Here is a 25280-nt window from a genome sequence, read left to right on the forward strand (position 1 = left end):
GTTCTTAAGTTTTCATTATATCCAATAGGAACTTAACTAACAAGCCTACGTACAACACCAAAGAGGTGAAGAGGCAGACGTTGCTCTCAAATTCACTGTAGCTTCTGTGGCTCTAATTTAAATAAGAGATAGAGTGATTGCTTTAGGGCTTATTTTTTTTACCTCATTTTGTATGAAAGCAGCATGCACTCCAATTTCTTTTTCTTCAGCAGAAGGCAACATGACTGATTCATGAGGCAAAATCTGTGTCCAACGCCCAGGAGAAGAATTTTTACAAGAGGATGTATTTTCACGTTCTGTGCTTTCCCATAAAAAAGCACATGCTGTAGGAGTAGTTAGTAGTGCTTTTCTGCCATCTCCGGATACATACAAGTACAATCTCATTAAACAATCTGGGGGGAAAAAAAAAAGCAACACCACCACAACAAATACAACAATGTGCCAGAATAGTTTCTGCTCCTCTGTTAGATTTAGATTTAAAATGAATCATAGATAAAGGAGATTTCTTCTCTATCACACTAAATCCAAGCTGCTACCCTTAAGTGTCTTTCATTTTCAGCTTCATCATTGACAACAGACCTTGGGCATCAGGGATGTCAGACAGGACACCCATTTTTATGCATTTTATTAATTATCTTCCCCACAAGACTCAACCAGTAGAGTTGTTTCCAAAGATCATCTTTCTTGAAATCCATCTTTCATGAAAATGCTTAAGTGCTCTACTATCTATTACTTTCAGTACCTAAATGCACTACTGATCATCCCAGAAATGACATAATTGCTTATACATTACTTCACTTCTGGTATCAGTGAGATTATTTCATACTTAAGTTTGCAAATATGTGCCTTTATATTATTCTTTTAAGTTAGCATGTCATAAAAATCTACCTACAGAATACATTTAAATTATGCATACAGGGTTTACATCTGCTGTATGTCTGTTCTAAGCTATTCAAAGCCTAGTAAGGGATGTTTTTGTACAGTTAAAAACTAGCCATTAAAAAATAAAATACTCACTGGTTTTAAAAATTGATTACTACTTACAAGAGATAACTAAACATAGAAAACTGTACCATTCCAGCAATATTTAGGACATTTGTCAAAGCTTAGCCAGCACACAAATTATACAAATGCAAACCAATGGGAAAATACAGCTTTTACTTGTACACTAACACTTAACAATAAGAAAACCACTGTTGCTCTGTTCTAACTGTCAAAAGACCATTTGAAAAAAAACTACCTTGTGCTGATGCAACTACTTTCTTAGACTCTTCAATTGCTGGCACAATTTTCAAGCAGTCCTGATCTTTATTCCAAAGAAACAGATCTCCTGTTGTAAGTATTCCTGCCAACCAAGCACCTGTGTTCATCAGAAAAGAGATGTTTTTAAGGGTATTATTGTGAAGTCTTTATAATTACTTCTCTTCCACCGTAGTCACAGTTCCAAAGCTGACATTTATCTGTCAGTTCTAAAGCAGACAGTTATCTGCAGTTAACTGATTGATCCTTTAGATATTCTACCTTCCTAAACTCTTAAAATTACAAATAAAATGAGTTTTTAAAAGTAAGATATTGTACTTAACCATTTCTTGATGTTGTTAAAACAACTACATTTTTCAGCAATGACTGCAAGTGAGGGATTTTCTTCTTTGTCTTCCCTGATGCTAGGTTAATTTCATTTATGCGTTTATCATCTAGAAGAAAAACAGCCTCTTTTTCCTGTTGAAAGGAAAAAGAAAAAGAGCATTTTGGTTTCTAAAATATTATTTTCTACCTAAGCCTGGAAAACAATGCAATAAGAAATGTTAGCAAAAAATAATTTAAAAAAGAAGAAGAAAAAACATGTTACAGCTGCAATTACCATATCAATTTCATTCTATGGAATATTTGCTTTTTAATAATTTGCTTTTGCATCACTGGACACTGGTAGGCTGGTTCATAGGTTTCAAACTAACTAATTTTGCAATCATTTAAAGAATCTCAACTGAACTACCTGCCAAAAAATGACAACACAACAACAAATTAGACACTAGTTATCTCCTGTTGTAGAGTTTAATTTAGGGATATTTTTGCCAGTGATTTCAACAGAAGAAGGAATTGCTTTTAAGTGGTTAGCTACTTAAATGTAAATCATACTGCAGAAGAAAAAAAGATTATCAAAAAAGCTTAAGAAAGTATGTCCCTCAACAAGTGAAGATGGTATGGGAAAGAACTTCTGTTCACAATTTCCAACAATGTACTGTAAAAACAGTTATGAAAACTAGAAGCATCAAAACAACAATATCATATAAGGAACAGGTCTTTTGGAAAACCAAACCAAATGACTCTCAATTGTTTATCTGAGAATTTTTTAATCTCCTGCCTTCAGTCAGTAAGACTGAAGAATAAGCCTTTTATTCCAATAACTCTTACAAACACTTCCTGAGATTCGCTTTGTTTTGTTTTGTTGGGGTTTTTTTACGCACACTCACCCCAGAAGTGCAAACTGTTACATAATTAAAAACCCACTCCTTGCAGATTTTTATTTAAATAAAAAAAGAGTTCATTACATTTACCTGTCCAATCCATGAGATGCGAGGCCATGGCTTGCTTTGTTTTATAGGTGTAGAGATGAGTACATCTAGCTTAAACTCCATTCTTATTTAACTTTTAGGTAGCCATTAACATCTAGGTAGCCAAAAAAAAGCAAATCGTGGCATTTTCACGTCTATAGAGAATTTGAAGAAACAAAGAAAAAATACAAGAAGTTTTTATTATCTGAGGAATGGAGTACAAGATGAAAATCTTGACACAAACTCTTCAACTACAGCAGCTTCCTGCTAAACACAAACAGAACTGATACTTACCAGTATTTCCAAACTAAATTGCCTACTTTCGTGGACGCAGCTCACCGGCTATTTGCAGTTCAAATTACATTGTTCCAGAAGTGAGAGAAAAACTTTTCAAGACCAACAGCTTTACAGAAAACTCCAACACAAAACCAAAAAACGAGAAGGACACATAAAGCCTCCTAACCGCGAGAGATCACGGCCGGAGCACGATACTGGCTGCGCTCCTCGGGTGCCGGAGGAGCGAGCCCGCCCATCGCTGCCTTCGGGCCGCCTCAGGCCGCGGGGCGACGGCGCGGCGGACATCTCCCAGTAAAGCGTAACAGCGGCGGCGGCCAGGCAGCTGCTTCACCTCTGGGAGAGTCACTCGGGGGTAGGTTGGCGCAGCTCCCGAAGCGGAGCGAGGCCTGCTTGGGGAGCAAACTGGGGGGGAAGGCTTCACAATAACCTCACTGCCACTACTGCCCGAGAATGAGCGGAGGCGGCCCCTCAGGCTAACTCCTGCACGGACCGCACAGTCCCCTCCACCCATCACCGCACCCCCACCAGACCAGCGCCACCAGGCCGCACTCACCAGCCGCTACTCCAGCTGCCGCCAACAGCCGCGAGCTGAGCGCGGGAGGCGGGGCGCGGGCAGAGCAGTTCGCAATGCGCAGGCGCGGGGTGTCCGCGGGAGGGCAACTTGCCTCAGCGGAGGCGGATGCGGGTGCGGATCTGATGGCCGGGCAAAAGGCTTTCATCAGGCCTGAGGGTGAGATATGGGGGGGGGGGGGGGGGGGTGTGGGTGTGTGGAGGCTTGAGTGACAGTAAGAGACACAGCTTTATGGGATCAGCGCTATCAGATACAGGAATTCAGGTAGTGTACAAGGTGAGGTGAGCAGATGATCACTGCGTTTCATTCCCTTGCAGAATGTCTTTGATTCCCTTAAAGTAGCTACTCTCTCAAACTGGTGCTTGTTTCTGAAACCACTTCGTACCAAGCCTCTTTCCTTCCCTCCCTTAACCAGTCTTGATCAAGAATGAGTAACACTGGGATAAAAGAAAAAAAAAAGACCAACAAAAGCAATTACCCAATTGTTGATAACCATTTTAGTCAGATGAGATTCATATCCATGTTGTCAGTTATTTCCTTGTACTCATCACAAGTGTCACCTATTGCATTCATCCATCCATCCCTCTCTTCTGATTGCAGGCTTCCATATTGCTCCAAACTTAAACTGGGAAACTGAACCCACCCTTTCTCCACTTAGGAGGAAAGCAAGTGCTGTGAAAACATAAGGCAATGTCTACACTGAAATTACCTGAAATCAGATGAAAAATATCAAAGATAACTCGTGATACTCTTTGAAATGTTCTTACTTTGAAAACCTTGTAATATTGCCAGAGGCATTCTTATTCTATTAACTGAAAAAAAAAAAAAAAAAAAAAAAAAAAAAGAGCTGAAACTCATATGTGTTTTGCACCTCTTCCCAACTCTTCAATCATTTCTCCAGATATAAAACTAGAAATCAGATTACAGAGTATAGCTCAACACAACATTTGCACCACTTACATGCAAACATTAAAATTTAGAAATAAAAAATACATCAGGCAAGACTTGGGACATCATTTGTACAGGGTATGAACTGAGCTGTAAGAACAAGACCTGGGTATATGTACATGGCATCCTTGGTGTGAAACACAGCTAACAGCAGAAAGTAACTTGTACTATCTAAAATTAATGTACTTTTATATGGAAAGATGCAAATCTTTTTTCCATGACATACAGCAATTCCTCCATTCAAATACTTTGTGAAGGAATTTCAACACTGACAGAAGAGAAAAGCCAATATTAAGATTGCAGCTCTATTTTCCTCTAACAAGGTAAAAAAAGAGTATAATTTACACATTACTTCACTAGGTGCATTCTCTGGCTGAAAACCATCATAATGTACCTGACAGTTCGGAGAAAATAAATTTAATTTTGTAAACAAAACTTCACAGCATAGTAATCACATCTGGTAGTAAAGGTTTTAAGTGGATAACTTGCATGTAAATGTCAATCTGTACATTTTTTCCCCGTTTTTTTAACACCTCTGATGTGTATAACAACTACTAGTTCCCCTGGGAAAAAAAACCAAGAATACGTTCATCTACTCTGTAGGCATAATTTGCTTCTTTCTTCTATTAAAGTTCTTTGATTATTTGCTTATGTGAAGAAGATACTTGAAAAAGACTTAAGACTAGCATGAACTGGTAATTGTGCATGCTATAGAGTTTATGTTGTCAACTATGTACAGAATGCATAGCAGTAAACCAGACAAAACAGCCTCCTTGTAGGACAAGATTTTAAAATCTTATGAAACATGTGTAGACTTTGCTCCTTTTAAGGAATATACACGATTTGGTGCTTGTGTGCATGCAATGGAAGTTAGACAGAAGTCGTGTTCTGAGTACTTTATTTCATTTTAATAGATACAACATATTCACTAAAATGGAATAGAGAAAGTAAGTTGATGGGCTTTCAATACTGTTATTTCCCTTGCAATACAAATTAGATTGCTAGTGTCTGCAATTTCATCCCAAATATTCTACCTGCAGAAGCAGTCTCTGTTTCAAGTAAGATTTATGAAATAATGATTCTTTATTACTGGAAGACCTGGAAATACAGTCATGCGGAGTTATGATTACATCACTACTCCCTGGTATGGTCATGTTTACAGCCTGACTCATCTACATGTGCTTTTATCATCATCTTGCCCTCTGCAGTTGTCACTGTTTTGATACTTGTAAAAACAGCAATCAATTAGATTTTGCATCCTACTTTTCTCCATTACTTCAAGTAAAAAAGAGTATTTTCCAAAGTTTTTAATCCTCAAGGGAAAGGTCACCAATATGTTTTCTTCCAACAGTATAAAAATGCTTTCCATTGTTAAAAAATTTCTGTAGTAGTAAAAGAAAATGTCACATTTACATTCTACAATTTGTAGATACCTTTAGAATAGCAAGAATATAGGCCACGCAATCTGTAACTGCAGCAGGAGATACAACTTTTTCAGAATTTCTGATGATCTCTTCTTGCAGAGATTCATTGCAGACATTTGAACTTTCATTTCACAATTCATTTTATTTGAGCTACTGCCTGTGTTATTGTATTAGTCAATTAGTGGAGCCGTTCTAATTTAGCCTGTAGAGATTTAAAATTCCCAACCGTGGTCTGCACCATTAGTGTCGGGGTCATAGACTGAAGTTCAACCAGGTAGCAACTAACTGCATCTAAGCAAACATTTGTGAATTGTCGCCTGTAAAGAAACATAGAATAATGATGAGTTCCTTTTTGTTCCTGTATATTAGAATTAATCAGAAATAGTGAGCACTCTTTGAGTTTTAATGGAATAACATATCAGCAAGACATCTATCAGCTACTTTGAAGTATCTAACTTAGAAAAATAGATTTTTGAAATCTAATGCTTGTGGCTATGGTATAATGGGAAAATAAATGCATCAGTACTGTTTATCTGGTATTAAATATAAAAAATAAAACATGATGCTTAATAACAATGTGAAATATTTAATATTTAGATACTATTTTATGAATACAATAAATATGTTATTAATTTAGATAGTAATTTTAAATTCCTCAGTCTCAAAAATTTGGGTATTAATATCTTAAGTAGATTATTAGACAACATTCACAAAGTATTAGAACTTTAAATCAGCTAACTATAAGAGACCAACAAAGTAAGAAAAAATAGATATAAACTCTATATGTGAACAGGGGCTATTTACATGTATATCTTCAAGAAATTCAGAAAAAAGTACAGTAAGGCTAGTTACCAAGAATTTGTCTAGTCCAGCTCACTGCTTCTGAGACAAGACAGTTCTGACTGAAGTTTGTATAGTCTAGTCACAAAAGTTGCTGAAGGTAGAGGTTCCATAATATGCAGGCAACTTACTCAAGTACATAGCTATACTTCCAGGTAGAAAATTTTTTTGTTACTACAACTGAATTCTTCCCTGTTGCAGACTAAGCAGAATATAAGTCTTGGAGAGTGATGCATCCAGCAACCTTTTCCAAACAACTGGGGAAGATCTAACCCCATGTTTAGTCTTCTCTTTTCAACAATGTAAGAACTCAGTGCTTCTAGGCTTTCTTCATTAAACAGTTCACTATTTCTTTCACAAAATGCCTAATTCTCATTCTTCCCAACTTCCTTTGATTCTCCCAGTTTTGCTTGTACTACTCCTTAAAGTATGTTGCCAAAATTTACAAAATAATCCTCTTATTCCCTTATGAATCTTCAGTGCAGTGGAGAAAATTATCTATATTGAAGCAGTTTATAGATAGGACCCTACAAATTTCCACCAATTTGTTTTAAATGAAGTATCTCAGTAGCTACTGCTAGGAAAGAAATACTTAGTTCACTCAAAAGAAAAGAAGAAAAGCTTTGGGGATTGCTGAAGTGCTGTGCTTTAGGATATTTTATCTCTGTCACTAGTTATTAGGGTATAGTTGCATTTCTTACCTCAGAAGAACTCTGCTTGGATCATGTACATATGCTGATAATAATACATGAATACACTCTAAAAGGTGTAAAGGCTTTTTCATTCTACTCCAATAAGGGTCCTAAAAGAGATTCCAAAATATTAAGGAGGCAAATAATGAGACAAGGAAAAAATTGCCAGCCGACGTACTTACTTATACATTGTAACAAAAACGTAAGAGAAATGGGAATCCTATTGTAATCTATATTAAGTCTATATTTAAGTACTATTTTGACTACTAAAACCATATGTGAATTTAACTTAGTTTTCCATTACCTTATAGTCCATAAAATAATAGATATTTAGGAAGAGCTGAACTCCTTACAGTCTAAGATATCTGGGTAAAAAGAATTTGTATTAATTCTGTAAGCCTCTTCTACAAAACAAAAGTTAAAAATATGACTTCTTACTCTTTACACTTACTGCATCAATAGATTAGATAAGATGCAATAATATAGCAAATTTTAATCATTAATAGGAAACAAATAAAATTAATATACTCAAGATACGCTGTTTCTTCTGCAACATGACAATCCTAATCCTATTTAATCCAAAATCATCTTTAGGTAAAGTAAGAGAATTAACAAGTTTCTTCATACTTTACGACTCAAGTGAATAAAATCAACAGGGAAGGGAAAAGCATTAAGAGCCTCTGAGTCAAAAAAAAAAAAAAGAGCAAAAGTGATGAGGCTGATATTTTGATATATCACACCTTATGTTTCCTGTTATAGAGAGACCTTAATAGCAGCTGAAAACAAAAATCTTTATTTTGTGGATATTTTCCTTACCCGTGCTTTAAACAACTGGTCATATACTTCAAGCAGCCTTGGCAATGGTGTTCCAATTTCTTGCATGGTGTATGTTACAAAACCTACATCCCAGTTCAAAGTGCAGACTTGTTGCTCTAGAAACTGCACTAAAAAATCTGCAGGACAAAAATAATGGGATGTTTAGATTCCAATTTGTTAATAGCAGTCGAGCAAAGAAAGCTATTTAAAAGCTTTTTATATCTAGCATTTAAAAGCTATTTACTCCAAGTTTAATTTTCTGTCTTCCACACAGCTTTCTCCTGTGAAACACATGTAATAGTTTCCCCGCTGAGAGAAAGATATGCTAAACATAGCTTAGTAGTATCTTTGGCAGTATAAATGCATGGACAAGGATTACTCATATTAAGTACTTTATTACAATTGTGCCATGGAACTGTGCTGTTAAGAAAAATTCACTAACTTATGTTTCAGCAGAAAAGAATATGTCATTTCATTTGCTGGAATAGGCAGCAACGCTACTGCATCTTTTATCATGTTGAAGTGTCAGTAACCATCAACAGCGTATTGTTCACCACAAAATGTTTTTACAATACTAAAAATATATCGTTTAGCACTATTCTTTCATGATATTTTAGTACTGTAAAAGAACATTTAGTGCTGAATGATATATTTTCCAGGCGTTTATATAATACCAAATTGTCAAAATAAAAAAGCATCTTAAAAGCGGAAAGAAACTTCAAAAAGGACTCAGAAACCTCCTGAATTCTTTTTTTAAAATCAACCCCTGCAGATAGTAGTAGATACTTGAAGCGACAGCAGACTATAATCTTACTATATGTATAAATACACATTATTACTTTGTACTTTGATACAAACAAACTGTATTACTTTTGAAAATGGGATCTGCAGAGCTATCCAAAAATAACTGTTGCTGCCTTCTAAGCTTCACTTCCCATTCAGGGTGAAAAAACTGTAAGTTCTGGTTAAATCGCTAGATACATTCTAGAAAAAACTGCACATGTGAAAACTATAATGGTTTTGTAATCATACCTCATGATCAACTCCAACATTACTGACAGTTTAAATTATTGGTGATTTTTTTCACTGTAGCTGAAGCAACAAATTACTACAGTAATTACGTATCATAAGCATGTAATTACATATCACAAAATTATCAATATTCTTTAATTTAAGATTTAAAAATCTAGACATTTCTTAGTTTAAAACTTCTTTTAAGAGGCTAAAAAGAAAGCTGAGACCCATTCACATAAGGTTCATGTTTATTTACTATGCAGGCTAAACAACTTGCCTAAAGGGAAGTAACGAGGTGTGCCAGCATATATTTTTCCAAGCAATACCATCTTCAGACTAAGTGCTTGCATTCTGTCATCGGGGCTCAGCGACAAACTATCGCTCAACTCTGAAAGTGAAAAGAAATCATGTGAAGTTGCACATTTATACACAACTATATTGAGGTGCTAACACATCAAAATGTTACGCTATTGTCAGTGAAAAAATCAGCATGTGGAAGTGAAAATACAGCTTTTTCTGGTGTGTATGTATATATATGTTCACAGATTTTTGTTTCCTTGATGTTCAGAGCAAATTTACTTAAAACCAAACCAACCCCTAAAACCTGACCACCAAACCCAACAGCAACCGTCAGTCACTGTCACTGTTTGCAGAGTGGAAACCTCCAGTACAAAAATCAAAGTAAACAAAACACCACCAAAAAAAAAAAAAAGGGGGTGGGGGTGGGGGGTGGCAGGAAAAGAGTGAATGACCAACTCATGGTAAAGGGTGGCGAAGACGATCATATTAAGTGGCTAGGCTTGTAGAGCTGTGTCCACTACTGTTCTGCTCTATAAACAGAGAAAGCTCTTGCATTTCCACCCCTATCAACATTACAAAAACTCTGATCTCCCTGAAGATTCTTTAATCTTTGTCACAAAAAAAATTAACATTTTTATTGTAATTTCCTACTCATGAAACCTTCGCACAAAATATTAAAATGTTCTGCAGTCCATACATAATGGCATCTAAGAACAAGGGATGAAATGACTTCTTAAATGTTACCTGAAATGAGATTCTTCCATCCATATATGCAATATACTCAAACATATGTATAAAAATATTACTTTTCTGTCCTTCAAGCGCACAAGTAAAAGCTAATAACATTAAAGAACTACTAGGTAACTACATTTACCAAATACATTACAGAACAGATAGAAAAAGATGCATCTCACTTGGACAGCATATCAGTAACAGCACACAGTCAATCTTATAAGCTTTAATTATACCATTTTCCTACAGTTCTAGATTGTACAACTGCTAGTCCATTAAGACCTACCTTTCTCAATGATTTCTTGCCAGAGAGTTTGTACCAAGATAGGATCAGAATGACCCGCACAATGTATAATTGCAAGCTTACACTCTGAGAGCTTAAAAGGGTCAGCAAATTCTCCATACAGCTGAAAAAAAAAATTTACCAGGTTCACACAGCAAGCAGGATGAAAAGGAAATCAGCTTTTCTTTATTTTGTATGGTAGACATCAGACTAGCAAAGGTGAAACTTCAATAACTGTTGTCAAACACTAGATTTTTTTTTACTACATTTAGTTTCCCTTCTTAAATACAATCCCCAAACTTATATGAAGTTTAATTAATACTGTTAACTTTCTAACAATTTTCCCAATAAATTAATAAATGCGAGAGACTTATTAAAGAAGATAAACACGTGGAAGAAATTAAAGTACTGTAGATTGAAGGAGTATCAAAGTACAGAAAAAGACAAAGTATAAGGTAGCAGACATTCTGAGACCTGGAATGCATAACTATTATTTTTCCTAGTGTGCATTTGATCATCCTCTGCAAAAATTTCCCCTCTCCCAAAAAATGTGTTTTAAGTTGATTTCTAATACAAACAAATTTTCATCACCCTGGTTATATCCATCAGCTCAGCATCAAGCTGGGAGATAGCTTCTTGCACTGAAGAATGATGGGAATACTGCCGTTGTAATGTTTCTTGTATTTGAAGCTGAATCCTTGCAACCTTGTTTAAAAAGAAAAATATAGTATTTCAAACCCAGATTAATTTAAGTTTACAAATACACCCAGGCTTAATTTTATCTTATTTAAATGTAAAAACGTTACTGTCTTATACCTCAGAGTCTCCTATGAACTGCATAACTTTGCCACATCAGGAAGAAAGCACAGAAAACCGTTTCTACAGAATTGGTTATAAAAATGTTGTATGCCAGTAAGTCAAAGTGAAAAAATGCATTCACGGTGTAGCTTAGATTAATAGTTTCCTTACATCCATTTTCTCTTCTAATTCATGTAGAAATTCACCATCTGCAGCTACACAGGACATAGCAGTGGAACTTTTGGCACTCAAAATGGCACGTGCAATGTATTCAAGACGCTGCTGAAGTGAAATTTCTGTGCTGCAAAACCAATATTCAAAGTATTAGTTTATTCCCCTCCCCCCAATTACCTCAATATATGCAACAGATCTCACATAATCCATACCTATGCAGGTCAGACAACTTAGCCAAGATTCTGGCTGCATTATTAAAATTTCTGTTCTTTTCAAAGTATCTCCACAGTAAATCCATGTAACGGACTTTGTTTTGGTCAAGTTTGGCCATCCGCACAAGGTAGGGCTCCAAAAAGGGGGCAGTAACCTGCAGAACTCACAAAGATAATATTTATATTCTTGCTCTCTCCTCTTTTTTAAAGCATCAGCATTATTACAATTAGCTCTTCCAGTTCAGTGGAACCTTCTGACAAATTAATTAATTATAAAGAGATGAGCTCACCTGTAATAATTTGTCTGCCAAGTCAGCTTGTATCAACCAGTTGTAAAGTGTAGTACTGAAGACTTCATCTGTGGAACGCTGAGCCAGCTTTAGCATTTGTTCAAACTAGGGGGAAGAAAATGCCAAAGCTGTTACTCCAGAAGTGGTTAATTACATCAAGCACTGAATAATGTATGTGACAATACTTAAGTTCACATTATCTGCATGTCATCTTTTCTATGAACACACTTAGTACATAAAGCTGCCAATTCATGGCAAAGCTAGACTTTTATCTACTTTGCTAAACTACTCTGTATTTTTTTTTTAATAATAAATTCTACACTCCTCCACATAACACTTTCTTATGGAGGGTGGTGATAATTTTGAGTTCCTTACGTGATGCCCTGCTTCTTCATTGCTTAGCATATTGGGGTCAGATGACAGCACTGGAGGACCTGGCTTTTTGGGTACGCTGGGAGACTGAGGAGCAGCTTTGCTTTGATTCACTAACTCTTGAAGGGTGTCAGTGATACACTTGTAGCTGTTCAATCTGTGAACAGAGCAAAAGAAAATAAAAGCCTTACAATTACCATTGCAATTATCTATAAAATACTCTTCTCAAATATTATTTTATGCCTTTCCAAACACAATTTCCGAAATTTCAAAAGATCACACATTATTGTCAGCTAATTGCTGCAATCTAGTTTGTTCTCAACCATGTCTTGAACAAGTATTTTTATAATGTTCAGATCACAGCATTTTCTGCATCTATAAGTTTACCCTCTGTTCCAAATTAATGGTACCATATTAACAATAATCAAGAAGAGCATGCTGGGCAAAACCATGTGTATTGTGTCTCACATTATAAAAGGTTTGTTTGTCATTACCCTGCGTACCTTCCTTAAGGTACTTTTTCCATCAGTTGAAAAAAAAGCACCCCATATAATGGCAGTAAAGTATCCTGAATACTTGCCTCTCTTGAAAAGCTTGAAGTCCAACAATATCCTCTTCTGGTTCTCCATTTCTATAGAAATGAAGGCCAAGACCTTGGGGATCTTTCTTCTCAGCAGCTGTGAGAGAAAGCTCCACTACCCCCTCATAGAAACGCACTAGGGAAAAAAAACCAAAAAACAACCCAATATCACCATTAGCTATGAAACCTATGACAAAATGGTGACATCAAACACTTCCCATTTTAGCAAGCAAATAAAAATAAACCCTATTTACTTGAGTGTGTATCATATAAAAGTTTACACCTGTACCTAACCTGTGGGATTCTATGCAAGTTTGAAGTTACGTATTTGTAGAAGCTAAAATCTTTACTGTTACAATATTTATATCCATATCTAAATCATGTACTGGCTTCTAATGCACAGAACAGGATTCTGAACCATCTTTCAAACAGCATAATTGGTATGAAACCTTATCTGCAAAATAGTCATTTACCCCCCACTTACATACAGCCCAACAATTTTCCAAAAAATATTTTCACCACAATTGTATGAAATAAAAAAAAATGGGACAGTGCAATATGAAATAAGTGGAAGAGAATATTTTTATAAAGAAGTGTTTTGCTGGTTGGTTGGTTAAATCTGGAAAGGCTTTAAACACAAACAGTTAACAAATACTAATTGCAAGGGTTATTAAAAACTTTTTATGGTAAAACACTATAAAATGAGTTGAAAGTTGGAAAACAAATCAAAGAAAAAATAAGATGGCCCAAAAGGATACTACAAATGGTAGGTATTTGCCAGAACATGACCAGTGATTTCCTCTTACCTTGCCTATACTGTGCACAAACATTAGCAAGGTCTACTTGATTGCTGATTTTCTGGTACTCTTTCAGTGACTCTCTTAGCATCTTCTCTTTCTCCATTCTGCTTTGAGCCTGTCGAGAACGCTGAAGCAGTTCATTTGCCTAAAGTCAAGTAATGGCAAAATGGAAATTATTCACATGAACAAAACATAGATACTGTTAACAAGTGATTACCCTACCAAACTTCAAAGCTGAAACAACAGAAACTACATCCTCTCAAAAACACTTTTATCATCACTTGATAACACTAAATTTCCAGCAGAAAGCCTGAAGAACAGCAGCAGAAAGAAGGGCTTGAGACTTAACCAAGTGGTTCCTCATTCTCCCTTCACCAGTTACTTTTTCAAATTTATTTGAAAAGCTTCTAAGACTGCAGTTCTTTAGCACAGTTATCTTTTGATAAAATTGAAAAGCCCAATATGAGCTGGCAGTGTGTGCTCGCAAGCCATCCGTGTCCAGAGCTGCATCAAAAGGAGTATGACCAGCAGGTCAAAGGAGGTGATCCTGCCCCTCTGCTCTGGTGAGACCTACCTGCAGCACTGAATTCACCTCTGGGGACAACACCACAAGAGGGATGTGGACCTGTTGGAGTGAGTCCACAGGAGGCCACAAAGATGCTCTGAGGGCTGGAGCACCTCCCCTATGAGGACAGGCTGAGAGAGCTGAGGTTGTTCAGCTTGAAGAGGAGAAGGCTCAGAGGAGACCTTAAAGCAGCCTTCCAGTACCTGAAGGGGCCTATAAGAAAGCTGGAAAGGGACTTTTTACAAGGTCATATAGGGATAGGACAAGGGGGAATGGCTTCAATAAGGTGAAAAAGTGGAGATTTAGATTAGATGTTAGGAAGAAGTTCTTTACTGTGAGGGTGGTGAGACATTGGCACAAGGTTGCCCAGAGAAGTTATGGCTGAAACTTCTGTCCCTAGAAGTATTCAAGGTCAGGCTGGACAGGGCTTTGAGCAAACTGGTCAAGTGGAAGCTGACCCCGCTCATGGCAGGGGGCTTAGAACAAGGTGATCTTTAAGGTCCCTTCCAACTCAAGTAAGTCTTGTGATTCTATGAAATTCCATGAGATCAGGAAACAGACAGAAAACAAGAGACTATGCTGAGGAAAGGCTGGAGTAAGAACCCATTTTATCAACATCAGGATGACAGTTTCATTAGACATAACACTTGAGATAAAGACCCTATGAACACTACGAATAACTGCAAATGCTTCAAACCAGAGTTCACATAATTTTCAGCATCAATCAACTACAAGACACAAATATGCACACAACCTGCCTTCCTCAGTTCTTGTGCTCCTGAAACTACTTGAGCATAACTATTTACTAGCTCCCCAAGTCATCTCATTGAACATGTTCTAAAGTAGTGGTTTGGTGCTGTCAAATCTGGAAGCGTGCTTACCTTGGAGCACACAGCATCATCAGTGCTATAAAGAAGAGGACAGATATCTTGCAAATGGGCAATGATGCCATCCACAGCAGCGTTATCTCTGATGTAACAGTTTACAAGAGAAGCAATCAGTGCTCCAGTCAACTCTCTGTCTCTAATTACCAAGTCTTTAAAAGCAGTAATCTTTAGATGTTCTTGAAGTTCCTGAAGATAAGACAGAATTTCATTAGTTTACCAAAGCTTTTACTTTATTCTGTTTAGAAACATCACCATGTGGCAGCAAAATTGTTTTCCAGTAAATAGAAGCTCCAATGTGCACAGCACAAAAAATTATTTAAATAAATTACTTAAAACACACATTAAATAGCAAAATGGAAATAATAAAGCAAGCCCTATCAGTGAAGGCACTAGAATCTGAGATGCCAAAGGACAGCAAGAACTTCTCTCAGCAGACACATCTTCCCTATGTATCACTTTAAGTTATCTGTACGAATGAAATTAGCAGTCCCCCTTACTTCACAGGGCACTGTCAGAATGCACACCCTATAAAATGAGTGTATCACAGATTTTAATAATTTGAGTACTGTTATAGGTGAAAATAAAGACAGATACATAAAAAGTAGGAATTTTAAGAGTTTGAAGTCTCTGCTCTTTATGTTTTTTATATTAAATTACATTGATTTTTTTTTTCTTATTAGGAATATTTGCTTACATAGAATTGCCAATAGTGGCTGGGTAGTCTATGGATGTTCACTAGAATCGAGAAAATACTATTTCAAAAATATTACAAAAACTTTGAAACTACGCGTGATAGAAGAAAAGACTGCATAGTACTGTGCTACCAGCTGGGCTTAAACCATGACACCTGCTCTAGGTGACCTTGCTTTGAGCAGAGGGGGACAGATAATCTCCAGAGGTCCCTTCCAGCCTCAGATGTTATGCGATATGTTCTAGACCCTTACTTACACAAAAGTGCAAGGGTTTCAGACTTTACAGTCCTATTGCTCTCCACTGTTAAACCTTTACCAACAGTAAGGGAAAGAGTGAATTCCTCTCGGCTGGACAGCATTGGTCTATAAATTTCAGCACAATTTGCACATTGTGCTTAAGCTGACAACACAGTGATTATAAAACCATACTCATTATTAACTGTCAACAAAAGTAAAATAAAATCTATTGTGACACTTCAAAATCGAGTGACGAGGTCAATACTTCAAGTCAGTCTCTTAAAAATAAACATAACCCAAATAAAAATCTGCATGTAGTTTAAAATTAATTATGTATTTCTCAATGAATTGAAGTAATACTTCTTTGGGAATATTTAGGTATCAGAAGAAAGTCAGGTGTCATATACAAACAAATTAAAATCATATGATTCAGCTCGTACCTTCTGAAGCTCACCTACTACAACACTGAATTGATGTTCGCACAGCAACTTCCATAAAGCCAATGCCTGGCAGGTTTTGCGAACAAGCTGCTGGATGCCTTGAAGTGAGGTCTTCTCAGTTAGCTGTGCCTCAGCTGGAAAAACAAAGAGATTGTCAATAAGTAACCATTTTATGCATTTTAAAGTAGCATGGAAATTTTCAAGGTTTTACAATAACAACCTCCTTAAATTTCCTTTTTTTTTTCTCCTCTGCTGTTCTTGATTAATGCTGTTTATCTCTCTCTGGAGGAAAGTGCCACATCAAAATTTCCTCAAGACATAAAGTATCTGTTAACACTTCAGTGTAGCAAGATGTTTCATATTCACTGACAGAATAATATGGGCAAACTTATTACCTGAGTGAAACAGAATTGCAACAATTCATGTATTTACTTTTGAGTGCTTGCAGTTCAGAAATGAGGCAGCAATGATTATATCGTGTCATTTAGCAATCCAAAAGTGCTTATGGGCTTTGGAATATATAAAAAAGGGAAAAAAAAAATTAAACCTCTACCAAATTCTACATAATGACTAATGACTTAACCCTTCCCCAGCCCCCGCCAAAAAAAACCCCAAAATCAAAAAACCTTCCCACTATTGAAAGTGAGTATTACATTGATTAATGTCAAATTTGTATTGAAAAAAATGTATTGTTACTCAGAAGTTTTAACAAGAAGGGTGAGAAAAGCAACATCCAAGTGCACCATTCCCTCATACTTCCTGTTCAGAAGTAATTGCATACCATGGTATTTCCTCTGGAGCTCTTGCTGGACTTGCTGAGAGCTTCCACCATCAGGCCGCATAAAACCCAGGAACCTCTGCTGTAGATCAGCAGGTGTGCCGAAACTGCAATTCAAACAAAAAGTTGTTAATATGATTAGAAATACTGAATCTTTTAAAAGCAAAGTCTAACAACTCATTTTTAGCATCAGAATACTTGAAGCTGGACGCCATACATACACCTTCAATTCAACACAGACATGCATGGTGTATTTTTTTAAGAGCTGAATATGAAATACTGCTGCTAAACATAACACAATTAATAATACCTTGGGTTTCCAAGGGCTCCTACTGTAGCAAACTGAGAATTTCTATCCAGAAAGTCTTGTAAACCTTTTAGTTCCTGTAGAACACATTCGAGCACATGGGATGGAACACTGCTTTCTACCTGCAAAAGAAAACAGACTTCTTTACAGAAAGTGTAGTTTCCAAACATTTACAATTTTAAGCTAAAGCCACTAAAAATACAAACACAGAGAGGTTACAACAAATAACTAGAATAATAGTAACACTGCCACTAGAGCACAACATTGTTATACCATAGTCATTAAGGTGAGGGGACACAGGTGAAGAGGCAATAGTCCACTGAACATACACAGTATTCAAGATGCCACCTTCTTTGCCCTTCTGATACCTAAATAAGCTGTGTTTTATTATATCCAACTCTGAACTGAAACAATGACTGAGCATTGCAGTGTATGACTGTCAACATCTTCCAGAGTCTCCCAGTTACTTATAACTGGAGGAGGAAAGCTCATGTAGTAGTTAATTTGCATTGCTGAAATTACTCAGCCAGAAAAGATATTGTTATTTTGACATGGACAAAAGTGAAACACTAAAACGTTACGTTAGGAAGATGCTGGACATTTTTTTTTATACTGTCACATAACTGCAATGCTTCCCTAACCCCTTTAATTTTCAGGCTTTGTCTGGAGGGGGTAAGCAGAAATGAAGGAAGTGCAATCACTGAACATGGAGAAGACTGTCAACATCTTCCAGAGTCTCCCAGTTACTTATAACTGGAGGAGGAAAGCTCATGTAGTAGTTAATTTGCATTGCTGAAATTACTCAGCCAGAAAAGATATTGTTATTTTGACATGGACAAAAGTGAAACACTAAAACGTTACGTTAGGAAGATGCTGGACATTTTTTTTTATACTGTCACATAACTGCAATGCTTCCCTAACCCCTTTAATTTTCAGGCTTTGTCTGGAGGGGGTAAGCAGAAATGAAGGAAGTGCAATCACTGAACATGGAGAAGACTGGCCATTGCCAATTAACAACAAAGATCAAATTACAGACAGGTTTCCTAAAAAGTAAAATCTAAAATAGTAGCTTAAAAATATTTAAAACCTAAAATTACTCCTCAGTTAAGAGCACAGAACTTAATGAAACATTGAGATGATAATGGGGTTTTTTTCTCATCGATCTGTAATTGGGAACGTAACAGGCCTTCAGACATATACTGTAAGGAACTTTTAAAAATACAAAATTATCTTTTACGTACTGCAACAACTTCTCGATTGCCACTTTTGAAAACTCTCTCCACAACTATACTGCCATCCCAAATATTTCTGCAACACAAAAAACAGTACTGTGTTAAAGATGTGTTAAAATTTAAGTAATGTATAACTTCTTAAGAAAGAAATGGTAATGCTTTTTTACTCCAAGGTGTAAAACAAGGATTTAATTTGAATGACAACTAAACAATCAAAAAAGTTATCATTATACATTTCTGAATGGTACAGATATAGATAACTGACAAAGTTTATAATTTTAAAACTTTAATCATACTTTAAAGATAGGCCGGTATTATTCGCTGGACATAATAGTGTAGGCGAGCAAGTGTCATAACAACCCAACCAGCATGCAAAAAGATGACTAACATGTGAAGAGCTCTGTTCTTGCTTGAGGTGTTTAGCAACCCAGTACTCAACATCCAAGTAACAGAATCCTCTTTAGTATTGCTTCATTGCACTGATTTGTGCATATATACTCAACTGCTGGATCAACATCTAAGCAAATTTCCTGTCCCAGCCACTCACTGAATGTATTATTGAGACAGTGAAGAAGAGAAGGTATTATATAAATGGGTACTTCAAACACAACGTCAAAATGCACTTTACTGATTTCAAATTTAAATGCTATTAAGATAGGATTCACCACCTACAAGCATTAAGGGAAAGAAAAACTATGGAACAAATAGAGTGACAGAACCTCTTTTTATGCAAACAACTCACCCTATAATCCGTGCGAAGTATATGCAGATGCCATTGTGCCTTCCAGAAAATACTATCTCAAGGCCCATCATTCCAGCACCAGGGTGAGACATGGAATTCCCAGGAGGATATATGGGAGTTGACATATTACGAGGTTGTAAACCTAGGGTAAAAGCAGGTATATATGACTCATATGAATGCAAATAAAAAAGCCTAGGTAAAAAAAAAAAAAAAAAATAAAAAAAAAATAAAAAAAAAAAATAATTTTTCTTCATTTAGCCAGCAAAGAAGGTGTTACCTTGCCCAGGTGTTGTCAGAAAGCTAAGATTAGGACATGGAGTATCAACAGACAAGGAGGAACCTAAAAGGAGAAAGAAGTAAAGGTAAGTTTGTTTAAAGTAACCAACCAAAACTGAACCAAAGTATAACCCATAAAATCCCTGTGCAAGAGCAGCAAAAGTGTTAAATAAAGTACTTTAAAGTTAGAACTATTCCAACAGGTTTTTTTTTACAGTTAAGTACCAGACTGCACTCACTTCATCAATCCAATACTCCATAAGTGAACCAAATGGATATGCTTCCTTCAAGAGCAGTTATGCTTTTTTTTTCTCTCCCAGCATTCACATTTTATTTATTGCACACCATCTGTTTCCTGCAGTCAATACAATAGTGTCCATATACTACTTCTTGTTCAGTACATTCTGAATGTTCCCATTCCTGATATGGGCACCTATTCTCAAAGCACTCACTTTCAGTCATTTAGATCTTTCCAAAGAATATGAATTTTACCTTCAAAGCACTCAGCTCAAAGAAACTGGTATTATTGCTCTTAATTGTTACATGGGGCAGTTGAACAAATACCACAGCAACACTGTTAACTTAGAATATTCAGTTTGAGACTGTCCACATATTCAGCTGAAGTGAATACTCAACCCTTCTGTAAATAAGTCTGAATACCTAACTTAAAACCCCAAAATATCAGGAACACACACAGTCATCTACAAAAATGTCCATGTACTATCAGCACATAGGATGATACATGACAAAAGCGCAAGAAAAGTGTCTCTAGACGTCTGGCTTTCATCAAAGAATCTGTCTCTCTTGCCTTAATCACTGCAGCTCTCTCAACCTGGCAACACACAATTGCACGAAGGTTAACAAAGTCCTTCCCTAAACAGTGCAAATGCATTCTCAGAGCACATTCTCCTGTGTGCCAGACAAACCATAAACTTGCAGAAAAGCAGCATGCGAATGCACAGCTAGACATTTAACAGTGAAAACAAGAGGGAATCAAGTTAAAGGTGCCCAGCCTTTTAATGCTAACATTATTGTAATGAGGTATCACATGCAAAACTTCAAGGTGCTTTAATCAATTTCTGTCAGTGCTGTCTGACCCACCACACAGGACACCACAATATCCGAATCTTAATTTCACATGACTGTTCTCTACCCTTTGAGCAAACGGAGTAAGGAGTAGCAGAATGGTGCCATCTTCCACGTGGAGCTGACACTGAAGCAAAATGGAAAAATGTGGTTTGATACTTAATTTCAAAAGGCATGTATAATAGCAAATGATAAAAATATTCAAACATTTAGACTTGGGAAAAATATATTTACTTATAAAAGGAGTCACCACGTTGATTACAGAGCTTCTTCTACCTTCCCTCAGACATTACTTTCATTCTCAGTCTGCTTCTAGCACCTGCTCTTCCCATAGCTGCTCTCCTCTCCAAATCAGATTTCATTTTACATTCTTATGCCCTGCCTCAGCTCCTGCCCATATTGCTATTGTTCCACAATATCAGGCTTGGAAAGTGATGCCACTGATGCATTAAAAATAGCCACTCCTTCTGGTGTTTTAATACTAGTTAAGAATTCTGGGGAAAAAAAAAAACAAACAAGAAAAAACAGGTCAACTGTTTTTTCAGAACTCCATCCCAGTTCAGCATACCTTGCTCCAGAACTTAGGAATTTGGATATATGTCAAAAGTTGATTGAAATGGAATTTCTTTGTATTCTAGGCAATAAAGTTTTTTCCCCAAGTCTGATGTGTAAAATGGAATGCTACATATCAGGTAAGGGTTAAGAGCTTGGAAATTAATGATCTCCTGATTGAAAAAAAAATCATGAAATTCGGTAATTCAAAATTACAAGTTCCAAATTCATAATTTCTTTTTTAAAAACCCTTAAGATCTGGAATTGAGTAAATCCTGAAACAATGTAGAAATTTAAGTGAACCTGAGTAATACAGAAAGGCCTTCAATTAGCATGAAATTCTGAGGAGAAAGAGCAGACCCTCTTCTCATCTGTAGGTAGCACTGATAACTCAAGCAGAAACCAAATGCTGAAGCTTTTACAGGAAGAAATCACTCTAAACGACTAACCCATTTCTTGACCAAAACTTTTGTTTTCTTGTCCTAAGCAGTATTTGCAGAGGTATGACAATGACACTGTCAGAAGATACCTGTTACAGCCACAGAACAATCTTTGTAAAGTCTGAACTATAGCATTGATGAACTCTGGCTGATGAAGTGCCTCTGGCAGCAACAAATGCATACCTTCTTCGCATAATCTTACCAGATTAAATGCAACATTCAGACATATTTTGAGATCACATCACTCTCTCACTGACTCCAAAAATCAGTCAAGAGAAACTGAAAAAAGCCATGTAGTTCATTAGACAATTAGTGGAAAATTAAGGACTATTTCAGACAGTAAGAACACAGGTACTTGTGAGGAGACAAAATACAACATACTTAAGGAGAAAAAAAAACCCTGTCCAAACCATGAAATGGTTGCTACTTACTCATAGGAACAGGAGAACCAGGAATAGGTGCGATGTTGCTTGGAGCTGATGAAAATCTCATTTGTGCTTCTCCACCATACCTAAAGTTTATGTGAAAAGACAAAAACTGCTCACACTTCACATAGAGTTCATTTCATTTTCACGTGTTTGAGGATTAACAGCAATTTTGAGGGTCTTTTAAAATGGGGAATAAAAATCCATTAGCATAACATTTCAGAAATATTCTGTGTGATACTTTTGTCAGAAGAATATAATTTCTATTCACCTCTCTCCAATAGTGCTACATGAACACTTTGTAATATTTTTCCTCGCTAACATCCATCTATCTAGAGTTACCCACATTTTCCTTCAGATAACAAAGAGCAAATATTCGCAGCCTACTGAGAATAGATGACTGGATATAACACCGGCACAAGTTCTGCGGAAGAACAAGCAAGCTTTTGCGGACACAATATTCAAACTCTTGCACAAGCATACAGTCAAAGCTGCACATTTTATCATCACTCTCAACAGCTGTTTCTTACCAAAACCCTCTTTTCCTCCAGACTACATGCCCTGTGAGGACAGCCAAGATATCTACAATATACCAAGTTGTTTAAGGCAGCTAATTAAAATACATATGTCTGCATCATACCTAAGATATGCAGTACTTAATGTAATAGATTACAAATGAATCCTCCAGAGTGGAGGCCAGTATTTCTTCAATTTGTAGTGAGTTGGTCTCATTAAAGATACTTCTACATATTGCATTTCAATTATCAGAGGTACTGTGAAGTATAGATAACTGCATTTTAAACAGATTAAACATTTTCAGTAGCCTCCTCTACGTGTGGAATGCAAGCATCCAAGAGGAGTATTAAGCAGAAATCATTATAGGAAGCTTCCTTTGCTTATGAGCCCTAAGTTAGTGCAAAAGCATATGCTACCAGGTTTAGCAAGTCTACACTTATTTTGAAACTGTGCTGTCTCAGGCAGTACATTGAAAAGCCCGTACAATTACTTAGTGGGTACAATATTCAGAAAAACCCCCAGAATTGAAACTTACCTGAAGAATGCTCGAGTGGCCCAGGCAGATACTTCTCTATCACAGGCAGCATTAGAACACGCCAAGATAAGGCAAGTGGCACAGGCCTGAGCTTCCTAGAGCATATTATATTACTAGTGTAACAGCTTTTATCAAGTTGGTAAGAAATATATAGGAGTTACATTGCTCAATAACTAAACAGTAAATATTTTTTGCATCATTTTATTTAGAAGGCAAGGAAATCAGCTCTTCCCAATTAATATAGACAGGAAGTGAATTATAGCAAGGCATCTCATTGTAGCAGGTAAGTTAGTTACAGTTTTTGCAAACTCAGTATGCCTACTGGTAGGAAACATTCCCCGTGCCTGTCAACTAAGTATGACTAAGACTCATGCATTTTCTACATATATATATATATATTAAGAAAAAAACGATACAAATAACGGTTTGTATATTCTAATGGTATGTTAAAATATCACTAAGTATATCCTATCAAAGTGCAAGAGAGTAGATTACAGTGCACATTCACTACAGATACTAACCAGTACCAGTCAAAACGTTAATCCATGACAGCTTCCTTCCTGCTTGTTTATTATTTGCCATAAACAAAACAAAAACAAAACAAAACAAAACAAACCAACACAAAACAAAAACAAAAACAAAAACCACAAATACTACACATCTCACTGGCCTTCAAAATGTAAAACCATCTTGCAGTGGTAGGAATTTAGCCTCTTTAGAAACTCTTTCTCCCCTACTGTTAGATGTATGCTTTTCTGACACTAAGAACTACTTTATACTTCTGCATACAAGACATAGGAGTTTTAGGAAAAATGAGTTACACTTACATTTTTAGCTACCATAAAATGGGAAGTTATTATACAATCTTAGGTAGACAATACAGGAGAAAAAACTAATACTTTAACAATGAATGAAATGTTAACTAGATGTTTACAGTAACAAAAAAAAAAAGCTGAAGAAAGTGATTAGATTTACACAGATTTACCTGATGCAACTTGAAAAATCTTTCAATCTCTTCTCCATCTCCACCTATATTGCTAACAAGCAGATGGCGCAGCTGATCGACAGGTCTGAGCTTATGAAACATAAAGCTCCCCTAAAAGTAATCCAGAATAAGTCAGAATGAAGCTGTCTTTACTCTGACCATCCCAACATCCACTTTCCACAATGCTTATCTTTAGCATTCTGAATTGTCTTTCCTAGCAGATCAAAGTATAATATGAGTGGTGCCTAAAGCCCAGTTCCCATTCACATGCAGAAAATTCTCTAGTGAGTCTAGGAAGGCTGGAAAAACACTGCAAAGGTTATGAACTTCCATAAACAGAATTAATTTTGAGGTTCTTAGTCTAACATGAAGCATACAATGTAACATATAGGAAGTATATACATGACATCAAAGCTGTATATACCTTGCAAATCCTCAAAACTGTCTGGAAAATATGCTGGAAAAATTAAGGACCAAAGTCATGGCAAGACTCTAGACTCAATGATCTTGCCTGCATCCATACTAGCTACTGTAGAAGGTCCAATCAGGAACTTTAACAAAACACCTGCCTTTAAAAAAAGGTAGATTTAAGTCTAGAAATTACAAGACATTAATGATTAAATTTTTTCTTTTTAATTTGCCTGTCAGTTAAGATACTTAAATGACCTAAAATATTGCTCAATGTAATCAGAAAAGAGAATTAGGTAAGTTAGTATCTTTTTTCTTTTTATGGGTTTTGTTTTTCAAAAGACCTTTAAAAAAGAAAGCCCAAAACAAAACAAAAACTTTGGGACTTTTTCTATGACAAAGGCAAAAATTAATGATAGAAATTCCAATTGCCAACAGTATTAGTCAAGCTATTTTTTCTGGGCAGCCAAATGTCTGTTTTG

The 25280-nt window shown here is 36.2% G+C and overlaps 2 protein-coding genes across 2 annotated transcripts in view; both read right to left on the reverse strand.

Moving 5' to 3' along the window:
* The window catches only part of CPLANE1 (ciliogenesis and planar polarity effector complex subunit 1), a 64397-nt gene extending 61705 nt beyond the window's left edge, over positions 1–2692 (reverse strand). Inside the window, exons 1-4 of the mRNA XM_080637536.1 lie at positions 2556–2692; positions 1584–1719; positions 1241–1360; positions 163–392 (exon numbers count right to left, since the gene is read on the reverse strand). Of these exons, the coding sequence (XP_080493662.1) occupies positions 163–392; positions 1241–1360; positions 1584–1719; positions 2556–2636 (567 nt within the window). The 5' untranslated portion in view covers positions 2637–2692. The remainder of the gene's footprint in view (positions 1–162; positions 393–1240; positions 1361–1583; positions 1720–2555) is intronic.
* Positions 2693–5329: 2637 nt separating this feature from the next.
* NUP155 (nucleoporin 155) overlaps positions 5330–25280 on the reverse strand; it is a 31396-nt gene continuing 11445 nt past the window's right edge. Inside the window, exons 14-35 of the mRNA XM_080636988.1 lie at positions 24391–24501; positions 23406–23500; positions 22361–22440; positions 19853–19915; positions 19576–19717; positions 18843–18909; positions 17605–17723; positions 17298–17401; positions 16517–16650; positions 15142–15333; positions 13702–13840; positions 12896–13031; positions 12319–12472; positions 11944–12048; positions 11654–11808; positions 11439–11568; positions 11061–11174; positions 10473–10593; positions 9432–9542; positions 8141–8277; positions 7334–7434; positions 5330–6109 (exon numbers count right to left, since the gene is read on the reverse strand). Of these exons, the coding sequence (XP_080493114.1) occupies positions 5971–6109; positions 7334–7434; positions 8141–8277; positions 9432–9542; positions 10473–10593; positions 11061–11174; positions 11439–11568; positions 11654–11808; positions 11944–12048; positions 12319–12472; positions 12896–13031; positions 13702–13840; positions 15142–15333; positions 16517–16650; positions 17298–17401; positions 17605–17723; positions 18843–18909; positions 19576–19717; positions 19853–19915; positions 22361–22440; positions 23406–23500; positions 24391–24501 (2649 nt within the window). The 3' untranslated portion in view covers positions 5330–5970. The remainder of the gene's footprint in view (positions 6110–7333; positions 7435–8140; positions 8278–9431; positions 9543–10472; positions 10594–11060; positions 11175–11438; positions 11569–11653; positions 11809–11943; positions 12049–12318; positions 12473–12895; positions 13032–13701; positions 13841–15141; positions 15334–16516; positions 16651–17297; positions 17402–17604; positions 17724–18842; positions 18910–19575; positions 19718–19852; positions 19916–22360; positions 22441–23405; positions 23501–24390; positions 24502–25280) is intronic.

Source organism: Psittacula echo (assembly GCF_963264785.1).
Source record: "Psittacula echo genome assembly, chromosome: Z".
Taxonomy (NCBI): Eukaryota; Metazoa; Chordata; class Aves; order Psittaciformes; family Psittacidae; genus Psittacula; species Psittacula echo.